The 24,094-nt window shown below is 34.6% G+C and overlaps 1 protein-coding gene across 1 annotated transcript in view; it reads right to left on the bottom strand.

The window, feature by feature from the left end:
* Positions 1–24,094, bottom strand: part of LOC145259800 (alpha-2-macroglobulin-like protein 1) — a 207,523-nt gene that overhangs the window by 80,331 nt on the left and 103,098 nt on the right. The window contains exons 8-15 of the mRNA XM_080117585.1: positions 22,198–22,303; positions 17,725–17,842; positions 16,461–16,573; positions 14,481–14,654; positions 11,351–11,563; positions 5,653–5,935; positions 1,537–1,712; positions 322–468 (exon numbers count right to left, since the gene is read on the bottom strand). Of these exons, the coding sequence (XP_079973711.1) occupies positions 322–468; positions 1,537–1,712; positions 5,653–5,935; positions 11,351–11,563; positions 14,481–14,654; positions 16,461–16,573; positions 17,725–17,842; positions 22,198–22,303 (1,330 nt within the window). The remainder of the gene's footprint in view (positions 1–321; positions 469–1,536; positions 1,713–5,652; positions 5,936–11,350; positions 11,564–14,480; positions 14,655–16,460; positions 16,574–17,724; positions 17,843–22,197; positions 22,304–24,094) is intronic.

Genomic DNA, 24,094 nt, shown 5'->3' with positions numbered 1-24,094 from the left:
ACCCTTTTACTCTAATAGTTTCTTCCAGAGAACTGGCTAGACTTTGGAATTCCCTTCTGAGTTCCTGCTTCCCTAACTGTACTGACATGCAGAAGTTCAAGTGTAATGTGAACAGACATCTTGCTGCTCAACTCCTTACATAGTATTACTGCAACTTATGTCCTTGATGGTAGCCCCCTACATCAAAGTGGCACTGTGCCTTGTTTGGAGTGAAAGTGTAATGAAAAAAAAAAAAAAAGTTTAAAATGAATATTCCAAAACCAAACAAAAAAAAAAAAAAAAATAGCTCATTCTCCTTCTGCCTCCTCAACTGCTCATTACCTGATCTTTTGTAATCCAAGTGTCCCAACCTGGAAACGTACTCTTGTCAACCAAGTTAAGAGCGCAGTATGATTGGATGCTTCCAGTTAACTCAAAATTTATGGCGTCTCCTGGATACAATGGTGTTTCTGGAATCTTCAGTCCAACCTGTTTAGGAAATTAAAAAAAAAACAAAAAAAAACAGAAAAATATTATCGTTATTCCTATTTTCATAAAAATTAGAAAAAAAATGTAAAAAAACATACAGAAAATAATATTCCCTTTTTCATAAAAATTAGAAAAAAACAAAAAAAAACAAAAAAAACAAAAAGAAAACCCAGAAAATAATATTCCCAATAAAAATCCCAAAGTGCCTCATCTTTGGTGCACCAGCTTCTTTCTGCACCATTTTCATTAAATGCACATGGTTGCTTTCATCAAACACATACTTGCGCATATTTGTTCTCACCCGTAAGCGATCAAATCGCACCTGTTCATTCATGCCCACAAAGAATCGCTCATGTTCTGTTCTTGCTTGTAAGCGATAAAAAAAAACAATAATGTCTTTATGCCGCTTCTTCTTGTCTGTCCATGATTCTCTCGTGGTTGTTGATCGCCTCATCAGTTTAGCAAGACGAACAAAACTACTCATATATGAAACACAAAGGTGATTTTGCTCGGCTTTAAAAAGTTTTATTTAGAGAGAGATAGTTTACTCATTGGGGGAGAGACTACGTAGCTGAAATTAATTATTTATTTCTTACTCTAGAAACTTAAGAAATCAGTTACTGTCATAACAAGTGTATAACGTGTGTGCTAATGTCAAGAGACATATTCTCACAGTCTTTACAGTGAGTGGAAGAATTCATTGTTATCTGTAAGGTGGAGGACACTACAACAATTATGTAATGGTCAGTTTTTTTTTTTTTTTTTTTTTTTTTTGTTACAAAGGAATCACCACTTATCAAGGCCTGGAGACCACTCGAGGATAAGTGTTAATGAGTGTACGGTAGTCAATGGGATAATATTGTAGTAATCGTTAGTAGTGGAAATTTGGTAAATTGGATTACTTAAGGAAACGGCTCATCAAGAATTTCTTTACGTTGGACTTGAGGACAACCATAATATAGTAAGCTGGAAAGTAGGAAAACGGAAGAGAGTTCCACAGGTGAGAAGTCCTAAGAAAGAAGCTTTGTTCATGGAATCCACGTTTAGGTATAAAACAGAAATACTTACCTGATTTTTGAAGCAAGTTTTGACACCAAATTCTCGGTAATCGCTGAGCATCTCGCCATCATCATTTAGCAGATAAACAGTCAAATAACTCAAAGGCGACATTTCAGGAATGATTTTCAGATTGAGGTTTAATTCTGCAATAAAATCTGTTGCGGATCTTGGTTTTCGCTCTTTATCTGTGAGAAATGGAGAAGAATTTTAAAGAAAAAAACATTTAAGAGAAAACAAGGTTCCCCGTGAGTGCACAGTGAACGAGGCATAAAAAGAAATGACGAAGTCCATCATTTAGCCCCCCCCCCCTTAGCCCCCAAAAGTCCCCAAAGGATATCACATCCTGGTGAAAATGAACAAATGGTGCAGTTTTAGGCCTTAACATATGGAAATTTGAGTTCTGCACCATGCAAAAAAAGAAATGATTAAGTTCATCATTTACCCCCCCCCCACATACACACACTTCCGCCCCAAATGTCCCAAGGCCTTAATATATTTAAATTTGAGTTCTGCACCATGCAAAAAAAGAAATGATTAAGTTCATCATTTACCCCCCCCACACACACACATACTTTCGCCCCAAATCTCCCAAGGCCTTAATATATTTAAATTTGAGTTCAGCACCATGCAAAACTGCTAAATAGACATACACAGAAAATTTTGGGCAAATATGGTAAAATGATCCCAAAAATGGAGTGTTTTTATTGCCCTAAAAGAGCCCCTGGAGCACACCCAAGAGTTATCACGAAGTATAGACAAACAAAATTATATAGAAATCAGTTAGTTACAACTTTTCAGAAAGTTTTATAAAAATCCAAGGTATTAATTTTTTTAATAAACACAAAAGTGTCAATTTTAGTATTTTTAACTTGAAAGGCACCCCTGGGGGGGGGGGAGAGGCAACTGGAGTTTTCCCGGAAAATCCTTTCTGTTACTTTTTTTTACTCGTATCATTTAATGTTTGTGCAAATTTTTAAAAAATTCCAAGGCATAGTTATTGAGAAAAGTACGAATGGACAAGGCTGAATTTACAGTATTGTTAAAAAATTAAAAAAAAAACAAACAAACTAATAGATTACTCGTCCCAGGATAGGTATAAGCAATAAATATTGATATTACATTAGTTTTAAGTTTTAATGATTTTTTTGGGTGGGTGTTATATATTGGAACCCTACACCAGCACATAATGACTATGTTAACTAGTATGGATTCTGATGATGATTTCATGATAATCGGAAATATACCAGCTGCAAGTGGTGTGATTGAAGCGGAGGGGGGGGTCAAAGGTTAGTTCCTTAGACAAAACGTGCTATGATATGACAGAGAGATAATGTCTCATGTTAAGTCGCAGGAACAAAATTTCTAGTCAGTTGATTGCTGGGAGTGGTACAGACAAGATACGCCCGACAATATAGAAATTTAGGTGAATATTGCCTTGAGACTCTGCCCGTGTGTTGTCATCATGAAGAGTAAGTTAGAAGAACAAGTTAAGAATTAGTTACATAATGGTCTCTCCCCAATGAGTAAACTATCTATTTCTAATAAAACCTTTGAAACCTCAACGAGTCTCCATCATGTTTCCATACATGTGTATATTCGTCTTAAGTTAAATGGAAGATCAATAACCACAAGGAGATCACAGCCCATGCATGGGAAAATGATGATTGGAAAATGGAATATTAGCAACAGTGTTACTTTGATATCTGCCCGTCTGCATCTCTCAATTCTCAAGTAGAAGAACAAGAAAGAAAAAAATTAATTTTATCCTAGGTAGTTTCTTCCCATAAAGAAACTCTTTCACTCTCTCTCTAATAAAAGATTTGTTTGAAAATATAGAGAGCATGTCACCCCAATGATGTAATTTGCACCTCTCAATTCTTAAGTATAAAAACACGGTAGAAGGAATTAATTTTAGCCTAGATCATCTCTCCCCCATGTGAAGAAACTTTATCTCTCCAATAAAACGTTAAAAACCAGCAAGTCTCTATTAAGTAAGGCACAATCCCGTTGACATACTGGTTCTCGTCAGATCACCGAAGTTAAGTAATGTTGAGCCTGGCTAGTATCAGATCGGTGACCATTTGGAATATTAGTAACCGCGCACATATGTATAAAAAGGCTTTGTCTTGTTGATTTGTTTTCTTGATTGTTCACTGGCGAAAACGTACATGTGCAAACGTGCACGTTTATGTAATAATACGATGTGCAGAATGATTTGTTTAACATGGGTATGATATGGTTTCGATGGTACTCCCCTAAATGGTAAAGTGTAAATAAATAAATAAATAAATATATATATATATATATATAATGCACTCACATTACTCACCATGTTGCCTAGAATATATATTCCATAGCAATAAGTTCAATATTTTAAGATTTTACCAAGCACATACATATTATTGATGCTCACTTAATAGAAGTTAAAATTTGATGTAGAGCAATTCTTTTCTCTATTAAAGTTTTTATATTAACTTATTGTAAAAATTTGGGGGACGTCGAGGCGTGTTTGAATGGGTGCATCCCCTAAATGGTAAATTTTACAAAAAACAAAAAAAAAAAAAAAAAAAACAGTGCGCATATCACTGTATTGTTAAAATATATATTCCTAAATTTGGAGGGTCTAGTATATATATATATATATATATATATATATATATATATATATATATATATATCATTATTAATTTATAATTTAAATTTTATGATGTGAAATGGTTAAATTTCAAATCTAGAATTTTTATTATATGCAAGACAAAGAATACATTTCAATAAGTATATCTCCTTAACCTATAGGTTTTCGATGTTTACCCATTTCCTCAAAGGAAAAAATATTAGCAAATATTATAAATGGTTTTTACCTAATTTGCTAAATACAATAAACATAGAAAATAATAATTTAAAGTTTTTAAATCATAGATAATGGGCTTTTCCGTAACCACAACTAAGGTAAATGTTTCTCGCATGTTCTTCCCGTTAGGGACCCTCCCCCCTCTTTTTTCTTTCTATTAAAAAAATGCTACATTGCCAAAAGTGTGTTTATTCAAAAAGTCTGAAGAAATGCTGGTTTTTGAAAATTTTCAAACGATATAATGCTTGAAACTGTCGAACTGGACATTGAAACAATTATAACATAAAATGAAATACACTTTTCGTTGCCATCAACACCTTGTCTTGAAGTCTTGATTTTGCATACACAGTATATATATATATATATATATATATATATATATATATATATATATATATATATATATATATATACACGCACTTTGTGTGTGTGTGTATATATATGCGTGTATGTCTATATGAGTTTGTTTCCTATGGACTCCAAAATAGCTGGGCCTATTTTCCTGAAATTTTACATAAATGTAGTTTATGTGTCTGGGAGTGTTCTTAGATAGGTTTTGTACCAGAATGACCAAAGTTAACAAAGTTATATTGTATCGGAATCTGGAATTTAGTACGGAATCGGTAATTGTATTGGAATCGAAAAAATATTGAAAAAAAAAATAAATAATGTGTTCACGTTACTCACCCTGTTGCCTAAATACATATTCTATAATTCATAATGATAAATTTAGGATGTTACTTAAGCACATACTATCATACGACGATCCTTTTAAAAATGTATCACACAATTGCTTAATCATTTGTTTGAATTATCGTTGTTAACATTGAAAAAAAAAAGCAAACAATAAAAAAAATGTCTTAAACAAAAAAAAAATTAGTGAAAGATGGTGGATTTTCGTTTGTGTCACGATAAAAAAAAATCAATTTACTGAGTTAGCGTCAGAAAGGGCGTCCAACCAATAAAAATTTTTGCTCACTTTAAGAATATGATTTCCAATCAAACGACCAAGTGTGGAGGTCGATTTCTAAAAGCCGTCCACCACATGCCAGCATGTAAAATGGACGTTAAAATAAATATTATTATTATGATTATGATACTTTGACTTCATTTCACGAGTTCTTTTTATATAGTTTTCTGGCTCTTTTTTTTTTTAATTAATAATTTTGCGACTTTTCCATTCTTTAATCTTTCTTCAACAATAGTTTTGCTATAATGTCGAAAATTGCTCTATACCAGCTGGGGGGGGGGGATAAAAAAAGTAATCAACTTACTTTTATTTTTCTTCTTCCTTTTCTTCTTTTTCTTCTTATCTACCCCCACTTGAGAATTCGACTCTAGATTAGTAACGTTGGCTGCAACTGTCGGGTCCACTTTTGGAGTTGTGGGCAATGGAACCCGATTAGAAAGATCCTCAGTACTCTCAACTTCCGGTTCACCCAAGTTGTTCACTATTGTATTCAGCAAATTGGAAGGGGATTCTTTGGTATGGCTATGGTGCGGACTTATCCGGTACGACATTTGGCCATTCGCAACAATTTGACTTTTGGACAAGACCTAAAATAAATAAAAAAATAAATGAAATACATAATTCTGATCTAATAACCAGATTAATTAGCTAGCGCCATTATATGGGTAAATATTTTGACCATGCCAGATTGCTGGTTGTTGTCTTGTCGACAGAAATATCTGAAGACTTTAGTATTACTTTGATTATTTGGATGGTAAAGTAGAAGATATCCACTTCGTCATGGCCGCCACATGCAAAAGCAGAAACTGAAAACTGGTGCCAATCCTCTCCACAATTATATTTTAGGCTGGATATTTTTGGCAAATAATCTGTTTTCAGCAATTTTTTTTTTATTTATCTATATTATACGAGCGGCGTGCAATAAGTAATGTCCCTGACCCACTTCCCATAGCAGTAGAGCAACGAAACTTGGCACAGTTATTAGTCTTTCTCTACAGAGGAACCACCCAGAGTTATGCATTTCTCCCATAGTTTGATGCAGCTCTGGAGACCGTTTTTGTAGAACACCCCACGTTGGTCCTCCAACCACGACGGGACTTCAGAAATCAAGGCTGCATCATCTGGTAAACGCTTTCCTTTCAAAAACAACTTCATGGCTGGGAAGAGGTGAAAGTCAGAGGGTGCAAGATCAGGAGAGTAGGGAGGATGGGGAAGGATTTCATAACCACACGCCTGTGCTTCTGATCTGGCAACATGGGAGTTGTGGACCGGAGCGTTGTCCTGCAGGAGGAGGGTACCTTTGCTGATCTTGCCCCATCTCTTGATTTTGATAGCTTCCCTTAATTTCCTCAAAAGTGAAGCATAATAAGCTCCTGTAATTGTGGTACCCTTTGCCAGGAAATCTGTCATCACTACTCCGTCCTGATCCCAGAAGACTGTGAGTATGACCTTGCCAGCGGAGGGCTGCACCCTTGCCTTCTTTGGAGGTGGTGAGTTCAAGTGCTTCCACTGCATTGACTGGGCTTTTGTCTCTGGATCATAGTGATGGACCCAGGTTTCATCCTGTGTAATCAGTCTTTTGAAAAACTTTGATTCATCTTCTTTGCACATTTCCAAATTCATCCTCAAGCACTCAACGCATTCTCGCTTCTGGAATGGTGTGAGCAACCTGGGAATCCATCTGGCAGACACCTTATGCATATGCAAATGGTTATGAATGATAGTTTCCATAGACCCTGTACTAATCTTGACATCTTGGGCTATTTGGCGAATAGTAATGCGCCGATCTTTCAAAATGGCAGCCTCAACTTAACGGACAGATGTTTCATCAATGGCAGAAGGGGGGCAACCAGATCTGGGAGCTGTTTCCACAGACTTCCGGCCTTGTTTGAATTCACGATGCCAGCGTTTTACAAGGTCATATGATTTGGCATTATCACCATAAGTTTCTTTCATTTCATCAAAAGTCTCCTGTGGTGTGCATCCTTTCAAATACAAAAACCAGATCACTGCTCGACATTCAGCAGGCTCCATTTCACACCTGACTCAGTTCAAACACCTGTAAAACAGAAATCACAATTAGTTCAGAGCTATAATTTGTTACATAACCCATAGAGATATAAATCATTGCACATGCAAAATTCCAGCTAGATCAGACAACTGGAAGTGGGTCAGGGGCATTACTTATTACACGCCCCTCGTACTAGTTGAGTGACCGGCATTGGCCAGTCGTAAAATACGCTTAAATATTACATTTTAACTTATTTTAACTTATGCAAATTTTGTATTCATTATTATAGTCAGTTCTCCATCGATTATTATTATATAATATACAGTATATAGTAGTGATTCTAAAAAAAGTTACAAACAAAAAACAAAATGACTTACCTACTATCAGCTAGAATTTAAACCAAAACATAGCGCTTCAGCCTTAGTTGTTATCGTTTGAGCTATTGTCAGATGGATAAGAAGCAGTTAAAAATGGACCGAGTATAATGTGTACATGTACATATTTGCACATGCGTACAAGAGAACTTTAAGTCACCTTATAACTTCAAATTATTTTCAGTTTTAAACATTTAGCAGCTATTTTTATCGGCTAAGAACAACAACCCACAAAAAATGCAATTATTTCATCTGCTTTGCGCCACTCTGCAGTCTTATGCCTTGGAGAAGATGCACTTTGAGACAGACCAACAGACAGACATAGTGAGTTTTATGAATTATATTTTTCTAAGTTTGTCTGTCTGTCCATTCCACATTTTTCTTAGTTTTCTCAGAAACTACTGAGCCGATCTGATTAAAGTTTTGTATGGATCTTTGTTATGATAAAGTGCAGTGAACTAAGTATTGTGGTATCTGTTCAATGCACAGTTAGGAATTAATAGGAATTAGTTAACACAATACTACGTTTACTCTAGAAGTGTTTTTTGAAGACTACTGGTCCGATCTGGCTTAAATTTTGTATGGGCCTTTGTTATGATAAGGTGCAGCAAACTAAGTATTATGCTATCCATTCGATGCACAATTAAAAATTAATAGGGACTAATATGGATTAGTATTTAGTATCGAAATGAGCACAAATTTAACCATATTTAATTATCAGTTTGGCATATCATTATAGTTTTATGATATCTATGATCATTATATTATTATATATCACTAAGTCAACAGATTATATCTTTTTTACTGGTTAAATAGTTTAATTAGTTATATCAAACTGTTTTTTTTTATTTTTTGCATTTTGTTTTCAATCTTTAAGCGGTCAGCATTTGCTGGCATACAAGTGCTAGCCTCTCAAAGTCCAGGACAAGCAACGATTTTTGCTTAATTAGCGAGCCATGCTTTACAGGATATGCTTTTAACCTTAATCCTTGAGTGGCCTTCAGGGCTTCATATATGATAACTACCTTATAAAATAAAAAAAGGAGATTGATCGTCAGTTTAATGATGAAGAATATGATGAGAATTGAAAATAATGAATGAAGTGAACAAAATTTGATTACTTATACTGACATTTTATAATGAGTATTTGTAACCATTAGACTTGAAGACGAGCATGTTGTAATCTACAGGGAAGCAATCTTTGGGAAGTTCTTGAAAAGAAACTGTCCAAGGAATTTTTTTTTTATGCTAGGCGCATAGAGGAAGAAAGGAAAGTTCTTTACAGTTGTGGCAGTAATGTAACGTTGCCACTACAAACAAAAAAAAGGAAAGAAATAAATAAAAATTCGTGTTGGCATTTTTTTCATTTTTTAACAAAAAGTTTTTATTACATGTAACTCTCCCGTCTCGATACCACTTACAAAGTCTCTCGCTGCCACATGTCCATCTAGCTTGACTTGCATTTCTCTTTCCTCCGATCGTATGCCAGTCACAGCTGGCCCATTCTCGAAGTTACATGTCCATTTTCTTTGACATCGACTGTTCTTCTCCCGACTACGTGATACATTTTTTCTCCTGTTTTTCCTTTTTCTTTTCATGCATACTTCCTAATTTGCATATGTGCGTTTTTCGGCTACTGCTGCTACTGCCAATCTCTTCACAAGCCAGCTATCCTTCACTGCTGCTGATATTTTCCCACGCACTCATGTGTTACAGTAAGACAAGTTCGTGCAGTGACTGTCTTACAAGGAGAAACCAGAAATTTGTATTCAGTCGAGCATCTTTCTTTGAAATAATGATAGAGCAGAGAAGGACTAACAGCACTGTTTCTGTGAGGAAGGCGTTGTAAAAAACAGAAGCAACCATCCCCCACTAGATTGCTAAGTTGATTTTGTATTCTGCCAAGGCAAAAAAGAGTGTTTGAAGGAGCATCTCCCACAGATATGATAACAGCACCTCATCTTAGGATGCACCGGACTTCTTTGTGCAGATAGGATATAACAACAGGAATTGAATGCTTTCTGGAGTAATCAGAATGATTCCAACCATTTTTCCAGTGATCCTAGCAACAGATTGAATGTTAAGTCTTCCATTTCATGTGACACCAGTACTCCATCTTATGACATATTTGGCTCTTATACAGATACAGTATTATGTCAGAAGTGAGGTACTTTCTGGAGTAATAGAATGATCCAACCATTTTTCCAATTATCCTATCAACAGATTCAATGTAACTTTTCCATTTCAAGTCTGGAGGAAAAGTCAGTTCAAGAAACTTATCAAAGAAACTAGTTTCCTTAAGGAGAGAACCATTCATTTCAACTGGGGAGAATTGAGGATTCGAGCATTGGTGTTGAAAAGAGAGAGAATCTTGTATTAGAGGCATTGGAAGTAATAAGCTCCCTCCCATACCATGTACTCCAAGTTGGAGGACAAATGTGACACCAATACTCCATCTTATGACATATCTGGTTCTTATACAAATAGAGGATTGTGCCAGGAGTGAGGTACTTTCTGGAGCGACAGAATGATGCAACCACAACCTAAGCCACAGACTGGATATAAATCTTCCATTTTAGATCTGAAAGTGTTGACATTAGACTTGAAGATGAACATGTAATCTATATGTTAGTCATAAAAGCCTATCAAAACAAGGGATTTCTTCAAAGAAAGACAGCCATTCATTTTGACCAAACACAAGGATGTGAGTGTTGCTGGTGACAGGAGAGAAGATTGGTTTTACTTCTGGTACAAGATACATTATTCTATGTGACATGCATGCATGGAAACACTTAAGAATTGTATGTCAATAACTAAGTCAGGCCTACCTACGACGAAAATGAGTTTGTTCAAGGGCTATAAAAAAGCTGATACCAGAGAGTATCAAAGTTGTTCTGGTAACATGCCGTTTTGAGTTATTGCGTTTGGAATTGTGTCAAATCGTCGGAAGCGTTCAGGATAGAATCGACGGAGTTGTTTGGGACCGTGCTGCCGCGTGTAATAATAATTTTTTTTTTTTTTTCTCTCTTCCCTTGTGAAGCAACATTCTATTCTCTTGCAAATAAATGCATGCAACCATAATTCTCTGGGATATCTTTCACTACAAATATGAAAAGGGGAATAACTGAATTACAACCTAGAGTCTAGGTTGCAAGTTATTTCCCTTTTCAGAGTCTTAAAAGATTACAGTTTGACATCTTTTCTGTATCTAGGACCTAGACAGAAAAGATTATAAACCTTAAGCTTTTAAAACTCAGGTCGAGAGAATAAAAGGGGAAGTAACTCTGGACAAAATAGATGCCACTATAATTCTTTGAGATAAATTGTTGGCGCTTGTTCAAATTTACTCCCATAAAATTTTTTTTTTTTAAATCTTTATGATATATGTACCTGTAATGGAAAGAAAATGTCATATACCAAAAATCATGTAAATTGGTCTTATTTTCATAAAGAAAATCATTTTTAAGTGAATTTGAATTTTTCTAATGTTTCCCTCCCTGCTCCCCATTTTAAGAATGGCTTTCTAAAATCTCGTAAGTTTGGGTACATGCATCATACAGATTTTTTATTATTTTTGTTTTTTCATGGACATCAAACCACACCCAAAATATACTGACTATGTAATAGACCGTAATTTTTTCTTGTTGACGTCCAGTGTATAGAAGTTTTACGTTTAAATTCTCTCCACAATTTTGAACGTCACTGATGGGCAAAATATTCAAATATTTTTTCCCAGGGGAGAACCACTGTTTCACTTGCTTCTGGTCGATGGGCGTGTACATCATGTGATCCTGCGATTCAGAACTCAAAGTACCATTGATGGAACGAGCCTAAAATGAAAGAAGAACAACATGTTTAAAAGATTAACTCAAATAATTTGAAGGCAATAAGAAACCTCTCTGGTGAGGGAGAGGGGGGGGGATGAAAACTGCTGCACACATCTCCACACTCACGAAATAGGGCAGACGAATACACACATCAATTCTGCTTCATCATTACAAGAAACAAAGAAGAACAATTTAACTGTGTGGATTCACACACATAAAATGAACAATTCATCCTCTTCGTCATTATCCCGTTTGCGTTTTAGTTTCAAGCAACATCTATTTTACATGGAGTTTTAAACATGCAGACATTTTTCTCATCAGAGGAAATGACGGTGGTCAAGTAGTTAACGACACGGACTGACAAATTGGGTGTCCCAAGTTTGAATCCAGTTCGTTCCACAAAAAAATCACTTTCACTGAGGATGTTGGCAACCTTAACGTGATCCCCAAGTATCCGATTCTTTCTAAAAATGTCGGGAAACCATTGCCAACAATAGAATCTTTGGATTTATACAATACTAGCCTGTGTGCCTGGCATTGCACATGTGTTTGCAGGTGTGTGTTGAGCCAAAAAAAAAAAAAAAAGTGGTGGCAGAGAGGCTCGAACCCATGACGCGAAGGCAGAAAAGAAAGTGAAAGAAAATCTGGCGTCTTACCACTACTCCATGACACGACCGGAAGTTTGGAACGTTAAAATAAGGCAAACTCAATCCAACCGATAAAAAATTGCAAAAATGGCTCGCAAAAAATCGACCCTTCCTTGTAGAAAACTGCCCAGTTGAGGGTGAAGGAATTAATGTTTTTAGCTAATTTTTCGATATTTGTCATCCGAAGGATCAAGCTTCAAAACAATACCGATCTTGTGAAAATCTGTCGCCTCTGTCGAAAGTTTTAGGTAGACATACAAATATACATACATACATACATACATACATACATACCTTTAAACAGACAGGTGAAATTTCTATTATAGATGATGATATCAGAGGAAATAACATAATTATGATGTGACTGTCTACTTTTCTTCTGGATTCAAATCTTAATGGAATTATTTATGATTTATCTTTATCCAATCTGTAGTGGAATGGGGACATAAATGGATGGTCACATTCAATGCTGCCAAGACTAAACTGGTTTTCTTCAATAATTACAAGAAACCTTCTCTGCCACCAATAGCAATGGCCAGTGACTGCCTGTCTGAGAGTACATCTTTCAGACTGCTTGGCCTAACGTTCACAGGAAACATGAGTTGGAACAATTATATTGAAAACATTGCCAGGGCCGCTGCAAAAATGGTAGGCTCTCTCTACCGTGCTAGAAAACTACTGACACTTGAAAGTATCCTGTACCTCTATAAGGCAACCATTCGACCATGTATGGAGTATTGTTGTCACATTTGGGCTGATGCATCTGCTGCTAGTCTCTCGCTCCTAGACAAGGTTCAAAAGAGAGTCGCAAATCTGATAGGCCCTGAACTAGCATCAGCCTCTGTCCCATCGACGAAACGTTGCATCCCTCTGCCTGTTCTACAAGTATTTTAATAGTAGATGCTCTGACGAACTGCATCACACTTGTGCCCCCACGACGTAGACACCCTTTGACAAACCCGACATGTAGCTAAATCCCACCCCCACACAGTAGAGATCCCTAGATGCAAAAGAGCTTTCTACTCCAGTAGTTTCTTCCCCAGAACCGCTAGACTCTGGAATTCCATTCCAGGTCCCTGCTTCCCTAACTGTACTGACATGCAGAAGTTCAAGTGTAACATGAACTGACATCTTGCTGCCCAAATCCCAATATAGTGCCCCAGCAGTTGCTGCCCCTGATAGTAGCCCCCTACATCAAAGTGACGATGTGCCTTGTTTGGGGTGAAAATGTAATAAAAAAATCAAAAAATCTTTTGACTTGTGAATTTAATTCAACCGCTTCACTGATAAGAAAATTTAATAAAATAGAACCTCGGGATACGGTGGCCCCAGAATATGTTTTTTTCAGGTTATGATGTGGTATACGGTGTTTTCTGCCCCCTAGTTACAGTATTCGCCCCGCCTTACAGTGTTATTTATAATGTTATTTGATTATCTATATGTGTATTATATACTGTACTGTATTTTGTTACTAATTTTTAATGCCATATCCCGGGTAATACATTTTAAATTCATAGGAATACTAATTAAATTCAACATATTGCAGATATATATCTCTATTTCTATTATATAAAATGAACTTTGTGTATGTGTTTGCGAGTTCGTTCCCTATGGACTCCAAAACGGCTGGGCTGATTTTTTATAAAATTTCACATGAAGGTACTTTATATGCCTGGCAGAGTTCACAGATAGATTTTGTATCAGAAGGTCTTCGAGAAATATCGATAATCGAAATTATCCGATGAAAGAAGGAACAGGCGATTTTGACCAAAGTTAACACCTTACACAACCTAACATCACAAGTGCATTTGAGAAGTTTTATTAACACACAAGCCAAAAGGTTCGACGTATAAAATCAACAGTAGGTTCTTTGATATGACAGGGGCACGTTCGAAATGAATGCTTCTGTTTAAAGGACAATTGCACCATGATACTTGACTTTTGTATTTTTAACTTTAATTCTTTAGCTTTTATATATAAAAAATAATCTTATAAAATCAACAGTAGGTTCCCTATAGTGCAATGTAGACTAAAATGTATTCTGGACAAAGTCACTGCAGAGAAGCATATGAAGCTTCTTCCCAGTGCACTGTGATGGGTCCCCAACTAGAGCAAAAAATCAATTTGATTTAAAAATGGGCGATTTCACAAATTTGGATGACCATAAAAATATGGGAGTGTGAAACATTTGTTAATCATCATTCAATCCTGGGCAACATCAGGTCTCCCTGCTAGTATATGATATAAATTTAAAAAAAAAAAAGAAAAGTTACCTCAAGATAAAATTGTTCCGTCCGTGAATCAAATTGGTTGATCGTAAAATTAATGCTTCCATTTTGATCTGTTGTGAAATTCTTTGATAGCCGAACATCATTTACATAATCAATGGCGCTGATTTCGACCAATTCACCTGGTGCGGTACTGAAATCCGGTCTGTAGACATTCACCTGGAAATGAAGAAATATTTAGTTGGTGTGGGAAATAATGTACGTTTTTGTATTTTAAAGAATGCTCAATGGAGAACCTCTCACTGAAATACTCTGGCCAGTCTGGTATGTATTTCCCCTTCCTCCTCTTTTACTCCCTATTCCTCTCTTTCCCCACTTCCTAACTCCACCTACCGTCCTCACGAACTGTACCCCTCCTTTTCCATGGTTTTAGTTACACCTGCAATATCTTTTATATACAAAATGAATGAATCTTGGCTTTAATATTGTTCCTTTTTTAGGTCTGATGAGGTAGTCCCTCTGAATTAAGGTTTCACTGAAATGTATGCACATATGTAACCAATAATGTTTGTATAATAACCATACTATATATATATATATATATATATATATATATATATATATGCATACATACATATATATACACACACACACACGTCATGCCTACTATTTTTTTATTCTGCCTAAATGGATCAGAGGGGATTGCAAATCACATTATGATAACTGAACTTATGCATTCAAGACCTGAAAGTTTCATCTCCATGTTGCAGATATTGACGAATTGAGACTAAGAAAGCAACCCCTGTCATAGAAATGCATTGGAAGCAAAGATGTGTAATTAAATTCATGTCAAAAGTGCACTGAGAATGGTGGTGACCGCAGAAAATAAATTCTGGAGCATAAAAGGTCGCTTTATATTATTTTAATTGGAATTCATTATTGAGATGAGTCTTATTTATATTAATTTATTTATTGCGGACTATTATTCTCATCTTTATTAGTTGTTGTTTGACGACGTTTCGGCCAACTATTCCTCTGGCCTTCATCAGGTGGTAACCGCAACGGATAGGAACTTCGAATCTCCTAACTGCATTCTCAGCAATCACTGCCATCCGTAGTTATTATTTCACCTCGTCGTGAATAGTTGGCTGAAACGTCATGAAACAACAACCAATAAAGATGAGAATGATAGTCCGCAATAAATAAATTAATATAAATAATACTCATCTCAATAATGAATTCCAATTAAAATAATATATATACCATTCGGTATGGACCCGACCATGGAAGATCAGATAATAAATGAACGTGGATTTATAAGATCAAAAAATCCAACCTCAATCGCCCTGCGGGGCCCATGGCGCAATTGATAGAGACATTGAATCTCTACATCTTCCAGATGAGAATTGCCTAAAGATAGCGGTTTCAATCCTACCCAAAGCCGGCCAGAGGCTTACTTGGCCAAAAAACGTGGTGAAATGATAACTACGGATGGCAGTGATTGCTGAGAATGCAGTTAGGAGATTCAAAGTTCCTATCCGTCGCGGTTACCACCTGACGAAGGCCAGAGGAATAGTTGGCCGAAACGTCGTGAAATAACAACTAATAAAGATGAGAATAATAGTCCGCAATAAATAAATTAATAAAAGTGCGCTTGTTTTAATGATACCATTTCCATCTTCGTAGGTCTTCAATTTTTTGAGTTATAAAAAAATAGGAGGCTCTACTTTTGGAATGGCCCTCGTATGACAAAGTGTGCTCCGGATGCCCATGCACAGCTATTGTTCATCAACACTGCATTGAGAATGGTGATAACTATGTAGAAAAAAATAAATTATGGAGTACAAAATGTTGCTCGTTTTAATGGTACCATTTCCATCATCGTAGCTCTTTAACTTTTTTAGTTAAAAATAAAATAGGACCTTTACTTTTGGAATAACCCTTTATATATATATATATATATATATATATATATATATATATATATATATATATATATATCAAATGTAAAGCTCAAAAACAAACCTTGCCGTAATAAAGAAATCCTGGTTTGAAAGAAAATTCTGATGATTGGATGTCAACTATCACGTGTTCGGATTTTATTTCCGGACCATAACTTGTAGAATTAACTGTTATTCCTAGAAAAGTGAAAAGAAAAGAAAAGAAAAAAAATATATGAAGATATACCAACGGAGATAGCACTATCGATCTATGGCGCCATAATACTGTTTTGGGGGGTATAAAGCATTCCGCGCCCCCTTCCAACAATGCACACTCTTTGTTGGAATCGAAAATTAAACAGAAGACTAAATTTATCTAGGATTTGGTTTTTAATCTTTGACAATGTTGCTGAGTTTCGTGTTTACTGGGGGGGGGTGAACCGTTTGGTCACCCATTGAAGTCGGGTAAGATTCTTTAAATCAGAAAAAAGGGAATTTGCAAAGCCAGTTCAATTATTAAAAAAAAAATAATCAAGATCCAAAATTAATCTTTCTGTTCATCCTTTCTCTCTTTGTGACTTCTATTCTCTCCAGCTATGTATTAAGTAGTATTAATACTTGTGGTGATGTTCCCTATTTTTTTTATAATGGACGATTTCAATCTTCAGTTTTACTATTTTTAATTATGAATAAACAGAGAGAGAGAGAGAGAGAGAGAGAGAGAGAGAGAGAGAGAGAGAGAGAGAGAGAGACACACACACACACACAGCCAAAGAAATGTAGTGTGGTCGTTAATCTTTAATTGTGTCATTACATTTTAATACTCAGACCCAACACGACTATATCAGACGTTGTATCCGAGACAGTTGCAAAGGAACAAAAAATATGACTCGCTTTGTTTTTAGTTAAAATAGAAGGCATTTATTCATGGTACTTTCCAACAACACATCACATCTTGTTTTTAAAAGCCTCTTCATTCATCTTGTCTGCCATGTGGTTAACAAAAGTCTGCCATCTCGACACGTCCATCTCATGCCGGCATGCCTTGCCAGTACTCTCATCACGCTGTATCTTTTTTTCTTTCCGCTTTTTCTTTCCTTTTTCTTCCTCTACTGCGACGTCAGCTCACGCACTGGCTTGGTCATTTGCATATGTGTCATGCAGCTTCTAACATGCATCAGTAGCTCTTTTACAAAGAGAGAGAAAGAGGGAAACAGAGAGAGAGAGGGAACAAAAAGGGAGAAAGGGAGACAGAGAGAAACACAAAGAAGCAAAGAGAGAGAGAGAGAGAGAGTTTCCGCCTTTTGTCAATTTTTCATTTTGTTTAAACCCATAAAAAACAAACTCACTTGAATCCGAATCTGTGACGGAAGCAAAAACATCAAGAAAAGCATTTTTCAAAGAATATTTCCTCAGCGACAATCCAATCATCGTTGCATTCACTGTAAAATTATGGCAGCCACAGATCTGAAATGAAAATCACATGGCAATTATAGATTTATTGAAATTTAAAAATGTAGTTGTCCAAAAAGTCACTGAAGGATTGAAAATCTTTGTCATTTTACCATTAATGTTTTTTTTCTTCTCTATTTCAAATATTTCACAGATAATATATTGGAAATTAATTATGGATAAGTATAGCATTGAACAACGAACACAAGTTGTGAAATTGTTTTACCAAAATCAGTGGTTAACTGTTTTGATTCAAAGAGCTTATCTACAGCATTTTCATGTAAAAGATAGCCCAAGTCACAGCACAATTCGAAACAAACCCCAAACCCTGCAAGAATTGAAGGAAAACGTCAGGAACGAAATAAGGGAGTTAAATCGCAATCCAGAGATTCTGCAATCTGTCATGAATAATGTTTTGGAAAGCAAATACGTCCAAGGATGGAATACTGTTGCCATATCTGGGCAGGAGCTGCTAAAAACAGCCTATCCTGCCTTGACAGAGTACAAAATAGACTTTGTGACTTAGTGGGGGATGCCCTTTTCTCTACCCTGCAATCTCTCTCCCACAGAAGAGACGTTGCGAGCCTATCCTTGTTTTATCGTTATTTCCATGGCAGGTGCTCGTCTGAACTCCAATCTCTGGTCCCCCCTCGCCAATCTTTCACGAAAAACACCCATCTAGCTGAATCCACTGTGAAAAATTTCCCCCACTCTATATCTGTGCCTAAATCAAAACGTGGATTCCATGAACAAAGCTTCTTTCTTAGAACTGCACGCCTGTGGAACTCTATTCCGTCTGCCTGCTTCCCACCGGACTACGACTTGGATGTCTTCAAGTTCAACGTTAACAAATTCCTAATGAACCGCCCCTTAAGTAAACACTTCATCAAATCTCCACACTAACGTAATGTACTTGCAATAACCCTTATCCCTGAGTGGCTTCCAGGCCTTGATAAGTGGTGATCACGGTGTAAAAAAAAAAGAGCACAAATATGCGAAGCTGAAAATGGGCAACATTTAAGACACATTATTTTACATAAATAAAGATTGTTTGAATTTTGCATAAAAAAAAATCCCAATGTCTTAGTCAGATTGTGCTAAAATTACAAAAAGATAAAAAATAAAGCATCTACTGAAGTTCAAAACCCTTCTGTGACTTTTTAGACACCCTGTAAAAAGAAATTAAAAAAACAATTTAAAAAAAATTATTACAAATTTAAATCCACCAGAATGCATTTCAGTTTATTTGGAAACAAGTCAGCCATTCTAATAGTTAAAAAAAAAAAAAGAAATAATGAATGATTACGTGAAATTTTAAACGTTTTTAATAAACCCATTTTTAACATGAGAGGGGGGTGTTTTGTAACTATTCTATACTTTCATCTAACAATTTAATAAACAAAAAATACCGTAAAACTTGAATTTAACTTGAAAATACTAGTAACAGCAAACAGTACGGTAACTTCTTTGCATATGTATCCAATAATTGTATAAAGACAGATTAAGACAAAATTACGTTAACAAAATTGATTATAGTTTACAGAAAAATTTAATTTTAATTAATAATTCAATTACCAAGTGATACCATAATAATTAAAACTTTCAAAGTGTTCAGAAATAATTTAGATACATAAATAACTAAATAAGATAAAGGATAGAGATTCCCTTACAATACCAGGTAGAAATAACTAGTTATAATTTTATTTTTTAAAGTAAAGATCATGTTTTAAGTAAACTGTTAAAATTAAACTGGAATTATGTAAACATTAATCAGCAGGGACTTTTCCTTGGTATACACCGGCATGACTTCTGCTAAACAGAAAACGGAAATCAACATGCGTTTTTTTTTTTAATTTAACCAAAGTTTTTTTTTTTTTCGTTATGATAGGACACCGGTTTATTAATTAAATATTCTTAAATGTTGAAATGTACTTTTCAATGGAATTGCTTTTGGTAATGGTATAAATTAACTAAAATACATTTTTATTTCCAAATAATTGTATCATTTTTTTGGTTTTAATGTTTCTGAATATTTGAGACGAAGATTAATCTCCATATATAATATTTTTATTGCAGAAATTCCCCTCTCGACCAAAATACCGTAGGTTTTCAACAATAGATGTAGCATACAAATTCAATACAGCTATTCTGATAGCAACTATCGACCACCATTTCTGCTACATTCACTCGTGATAATAAAATACTACATTACATCCGATGAGCAACACCATCACAATCGCCACATCTAAAGAGGGAAAAGTTCTCATTTTTCTCTCTCAATATTTAGTGCTTCCACCGCTACTAGTCAACACCGAGTCAAATTCTATATTTTCCTACTAAATTGTGCTTGCACCGCCATTAGCTGGTTTTTATGTACACGCACATGACATACTCTTTCCATTTTTCAATTCACAAATAATAAAGTCTCCCCTTCCTGATTCCGGCCATTGTGATTGTCTGAGCTCTAACCTTCCTTATACCAAATCGGTACGGACATGAATTAATAACGAAAATGGAAACAACTCTTATGTTCTTTTCGTTTCATAAACACACTAGCTGTATATACTCAGCATTGCCCGATCGAAACATATTGCTAGGCAGAGTGAAGAGTCACATACTCTTTAAGATACATCGAATATCCTAATTTGTGACGAAAAATGACTACATGTTGGATTAAAAAAAGCAAAAAACACACCCTTCTTGGTCTATGAAAATCAAACGTGAAGTAATTCTCTTAGCTTAAAGGAGATATTACTCTCATAGCTCAAATAAAAAACCTTACTTCCGGTTTTAAACGCAACTGTTGTCAGCTATTAATAATTAAAAATAAAAATAAATAAAATAAATCAACTTTAAAACAATATTTCTAATAGAACAATTAAAACGATTCTATCATAGCAAATAATTAAGAACATCAAGCTAATTATTAAAATAGGTTTTCTTCCATGTAACATGCAAATAAGGTTACTTATTGAATGTAAATTTCTTTTCAATAGATAGTATATATAGCAATCATCATGCTGGAATAAAAATGTATATAAGTCCGTTTCCAGCATAAAAATTAATTTGCGAAACAGTGCACCCTTTGCACATATTAATTAAATTGTGAACAAACAAACAAACAGATAAGAATCTATTTATTAATACGATAGCATGCGTGTTATTTTGTGTATCACGCTTACATCTTTTTTTCTTCCGAGTGATTGTCATTTAATTGTTATGACCTTCCATTTCTTGTAATAAATAATTTTACCAAAAATTCTTCATAAGTTTTGGTTTCGGTTTTGATTCTCGCTGATAACACTCAAGTCGTCTATTTTTTAAAAATAATTTTAGCAAGAATTCTTCATAAGCTTTGGTTTCAGTTTCGATTATAACTGAAGAAACTCAAGTTATATATATATATATATTTTTTTTTTCTTCATAAGTTTTGGTTTCGGTTTCGCTTCAAATATATGGGTATATTTTTTAATCACAACTTTATAATATATAAGAATCGATAGAAAATTGATTCTATAACAATATATACGAATTCTGCATAAATTAAAATATATTTAAGCGTACTTTACACATGGGCTACACCGAGCCTCCTTGCTAAATTAGATAAGTACTTTTGCAGTTTTAACAAAAGAGCTACAATAACATCAGGACGTCTCCATTTACGTTGAACATCCACAGAATGCCAACATCAATATATTACATATGAAAGAGTCTGCTGTGAAATTTCCACAGGTCCTGCTAGTACGACTTTATTATATCACGTTTCAAAGACTAACAATTATGATTTGTTGGAAAAAAAACAAAACCATTTTTTCCACTATTCACCAATAGGAATCATTGTCAAGAAGGTCGGAGGTTACATCGGTAGAAATGTCATGAGAATAACACCCAATGTGGTAAGTTTTTACTTTAACTGCAACTTAACACTCACCTTTAGAATGACGATTTTTTAGGTTTTCAGGTATGCTGAAAACGAATATCACATTCAAATCTGGGGCAGAAAAGTAGTTTTCTGGATATTGAAACTTTTCAATTCATTATTTAATAAATGTCAGTGGCATTCTCCATTCTTAATATAGGGAAAAGGGGGTGTTTTGTAACATGCAAGCGCATTAGTACTTGTTTAGTTGGGAAAAAACATAGCCGCCAGTAAAAATATAAAAGATTAAATTGGATAATAAAGGTCGTAATATGTAGAAAACTACTTGTTTGCCCCAAATTTAAATGTGATATTCGTTTATAGCACACCTGAAAACATATAAAAGTTGTCATTTTAAAGGTAAGTATTGAGGCGGAAAGAAAGCAAAAAAAATAATATCGTCCAAATAAAACATACTTTTAGTTTTAATAATAAAAAATAATCTACAAACCTCTGATGTATAATTAGCACAAGGTCTTCCATCATCTTCCCCAGACGATGTGTGCACACAAATTGTACTTCTTAATTTGCCTTGGATTTCTTTCCCTTGTGGTTGACTCAAATTTTTAAAAAGAAAAAGAAATTCAGTGAAAAAAAAAAAAAAAAAAAAAAAAAAAAAAATCAGCCGGTTGCATTTTTCTCAAACGAGTTCATCACAAATCAAGATTTCCAAAACAAATCAAAACAAAAAAGTCCAAAAAAAAAAAAAAAAAAAAAAAAAAAAAAACGAAGGAAAAAAAGTTTCTTTTTAATTTGTAATGATAAAGTGATTAGGTTCTTTGTTATTGTACCTATTTACTATGCCTCCCCACGGGACCAGAGTTAGACACTAGGGTCGTTTTTTTAATGTGGAGAAAAGGTACAAAAATAAAACATTGTCTCAATCGTGAAGGACTGCTCCTCCACCGAAAGAGAACAAGAAATGGAAACGCAGCATCTGAAGAACAGATACTACACTTTGATCTTAACCAGGGTGTAGCGGAATTTGAAAATCAAAATATTGAATTTCAAGTAAAACCAATGTATCTACTTAATTGTCATGTCGCAGTAATGAAAATATCAAGAAATTATGAAAATGAAAAACGATAGGGTAGAAAATTAATTATTAATAAACACTACTGGAAAATACATAGAAGACACTGCCAAGGCTGCTGCAAAATAGGTGGGCTCCCTCTACTGTGTTAGAAAAATATTCACACATTATCCTAGATCTTTACAAAGCCAACATTCACCTATGCATGGAATAAAAAAAATAAATAAATAAAAGGGTAGAAATATCCAATCTTGCACTCTCAAGCAAATTGTCCAAATCATACTTCTGAGGAAGATTTATTGAGGATATTGTGTTTGACAAGTCAAACAACACTGGCTCAGCCCTAGCCCCACCGCTGAAGTCACTACAGATACATATGTATTTATATTTTGGAGTTGGGGGTTCTTCTTTGTTATTAGAGCGAAATTCCAAATTCAAAATACTGAAATTCAAGTAAAACCAATGGCATCCATTTAATTGTCATGTCACATTAATGAACATATCCAAAAATTATGAAAAACAATAAGGTAGAAAATTAATTATTAATAAAAAAAAAAAATTTTTTCAAGACCGTTAGCAAAAATGAAGTTTTCAAGTAAAACCAATGGTATCTACTTTAATTGTCAGGTCTCAGTAATGAAAATATCAAGAAATTACAACCCCCCCCCAAAAAAAAAACAAAAACGATAAGGTAGGAAATTAATTGTTAATGAAAACAATTTTCAAAGACAATTAGCAAAAATTGAGTTCTGCAAAAGAGAAACCAGAGAGTTCTAATTGTAACAAAAGGGAGTTAAATATCTTCTGAAAATTGCAATTAGGCCAATTTAGCAAAACTTAATTTTCGCTAATTGTTTTTGAAAATTGCTTTCATTAATAATTAATTACCTTGTTTTTTGTAATTTTTGGATATTTTCATTACTGCGACATGACAATTTAGTAGATGCCATTGGCTTCACTTGAAAATTGAATTGAAATTCAATAATTCAATTTTCGAATTTCACTACAATAACGAAGAAAAACTAAATTGGTTTAGTTTTAGTCCAGAATTCCACCTATACTAAAACAACAAAAATAAAGAATAAATCTGTATGATGTACATACCCGGGATGAAATGGAAATAACATATTTCAAAAATCACGTACATTGATAGTTTTATTTTTGTAGAGGAAATCATTTTTAAGCGATTAATAAAAATTTGTAGGTATTAAAACAACAACAAAAAAAAAAGCCTTGCAAATTTGAATTATTGTTTAGTTATCTACCTTTGGTTCTCGTGATTGTTTTCAAAATGGTGGGCGGGACAGTCACTCCT

The sequence above is a fragment of the Euprymna scolopes genome, chromosome 35 (genome assembly GCF_053919585.1).
Source record: "Euprymna scolopes isolate OS-2025 chromosome 35, ASM5391958v1, whole genome shotgun sequence".
NCBI classification, from domain to species: Eukaryota; Metazoa; Mollusca; class Cephalopoda; order Sepiida; family Sepiolidae; genus Euprymna; species Euprymna scolopes.
This window is presented reverse-complemented; position numbering and strand designations above follow the sequence as displayed.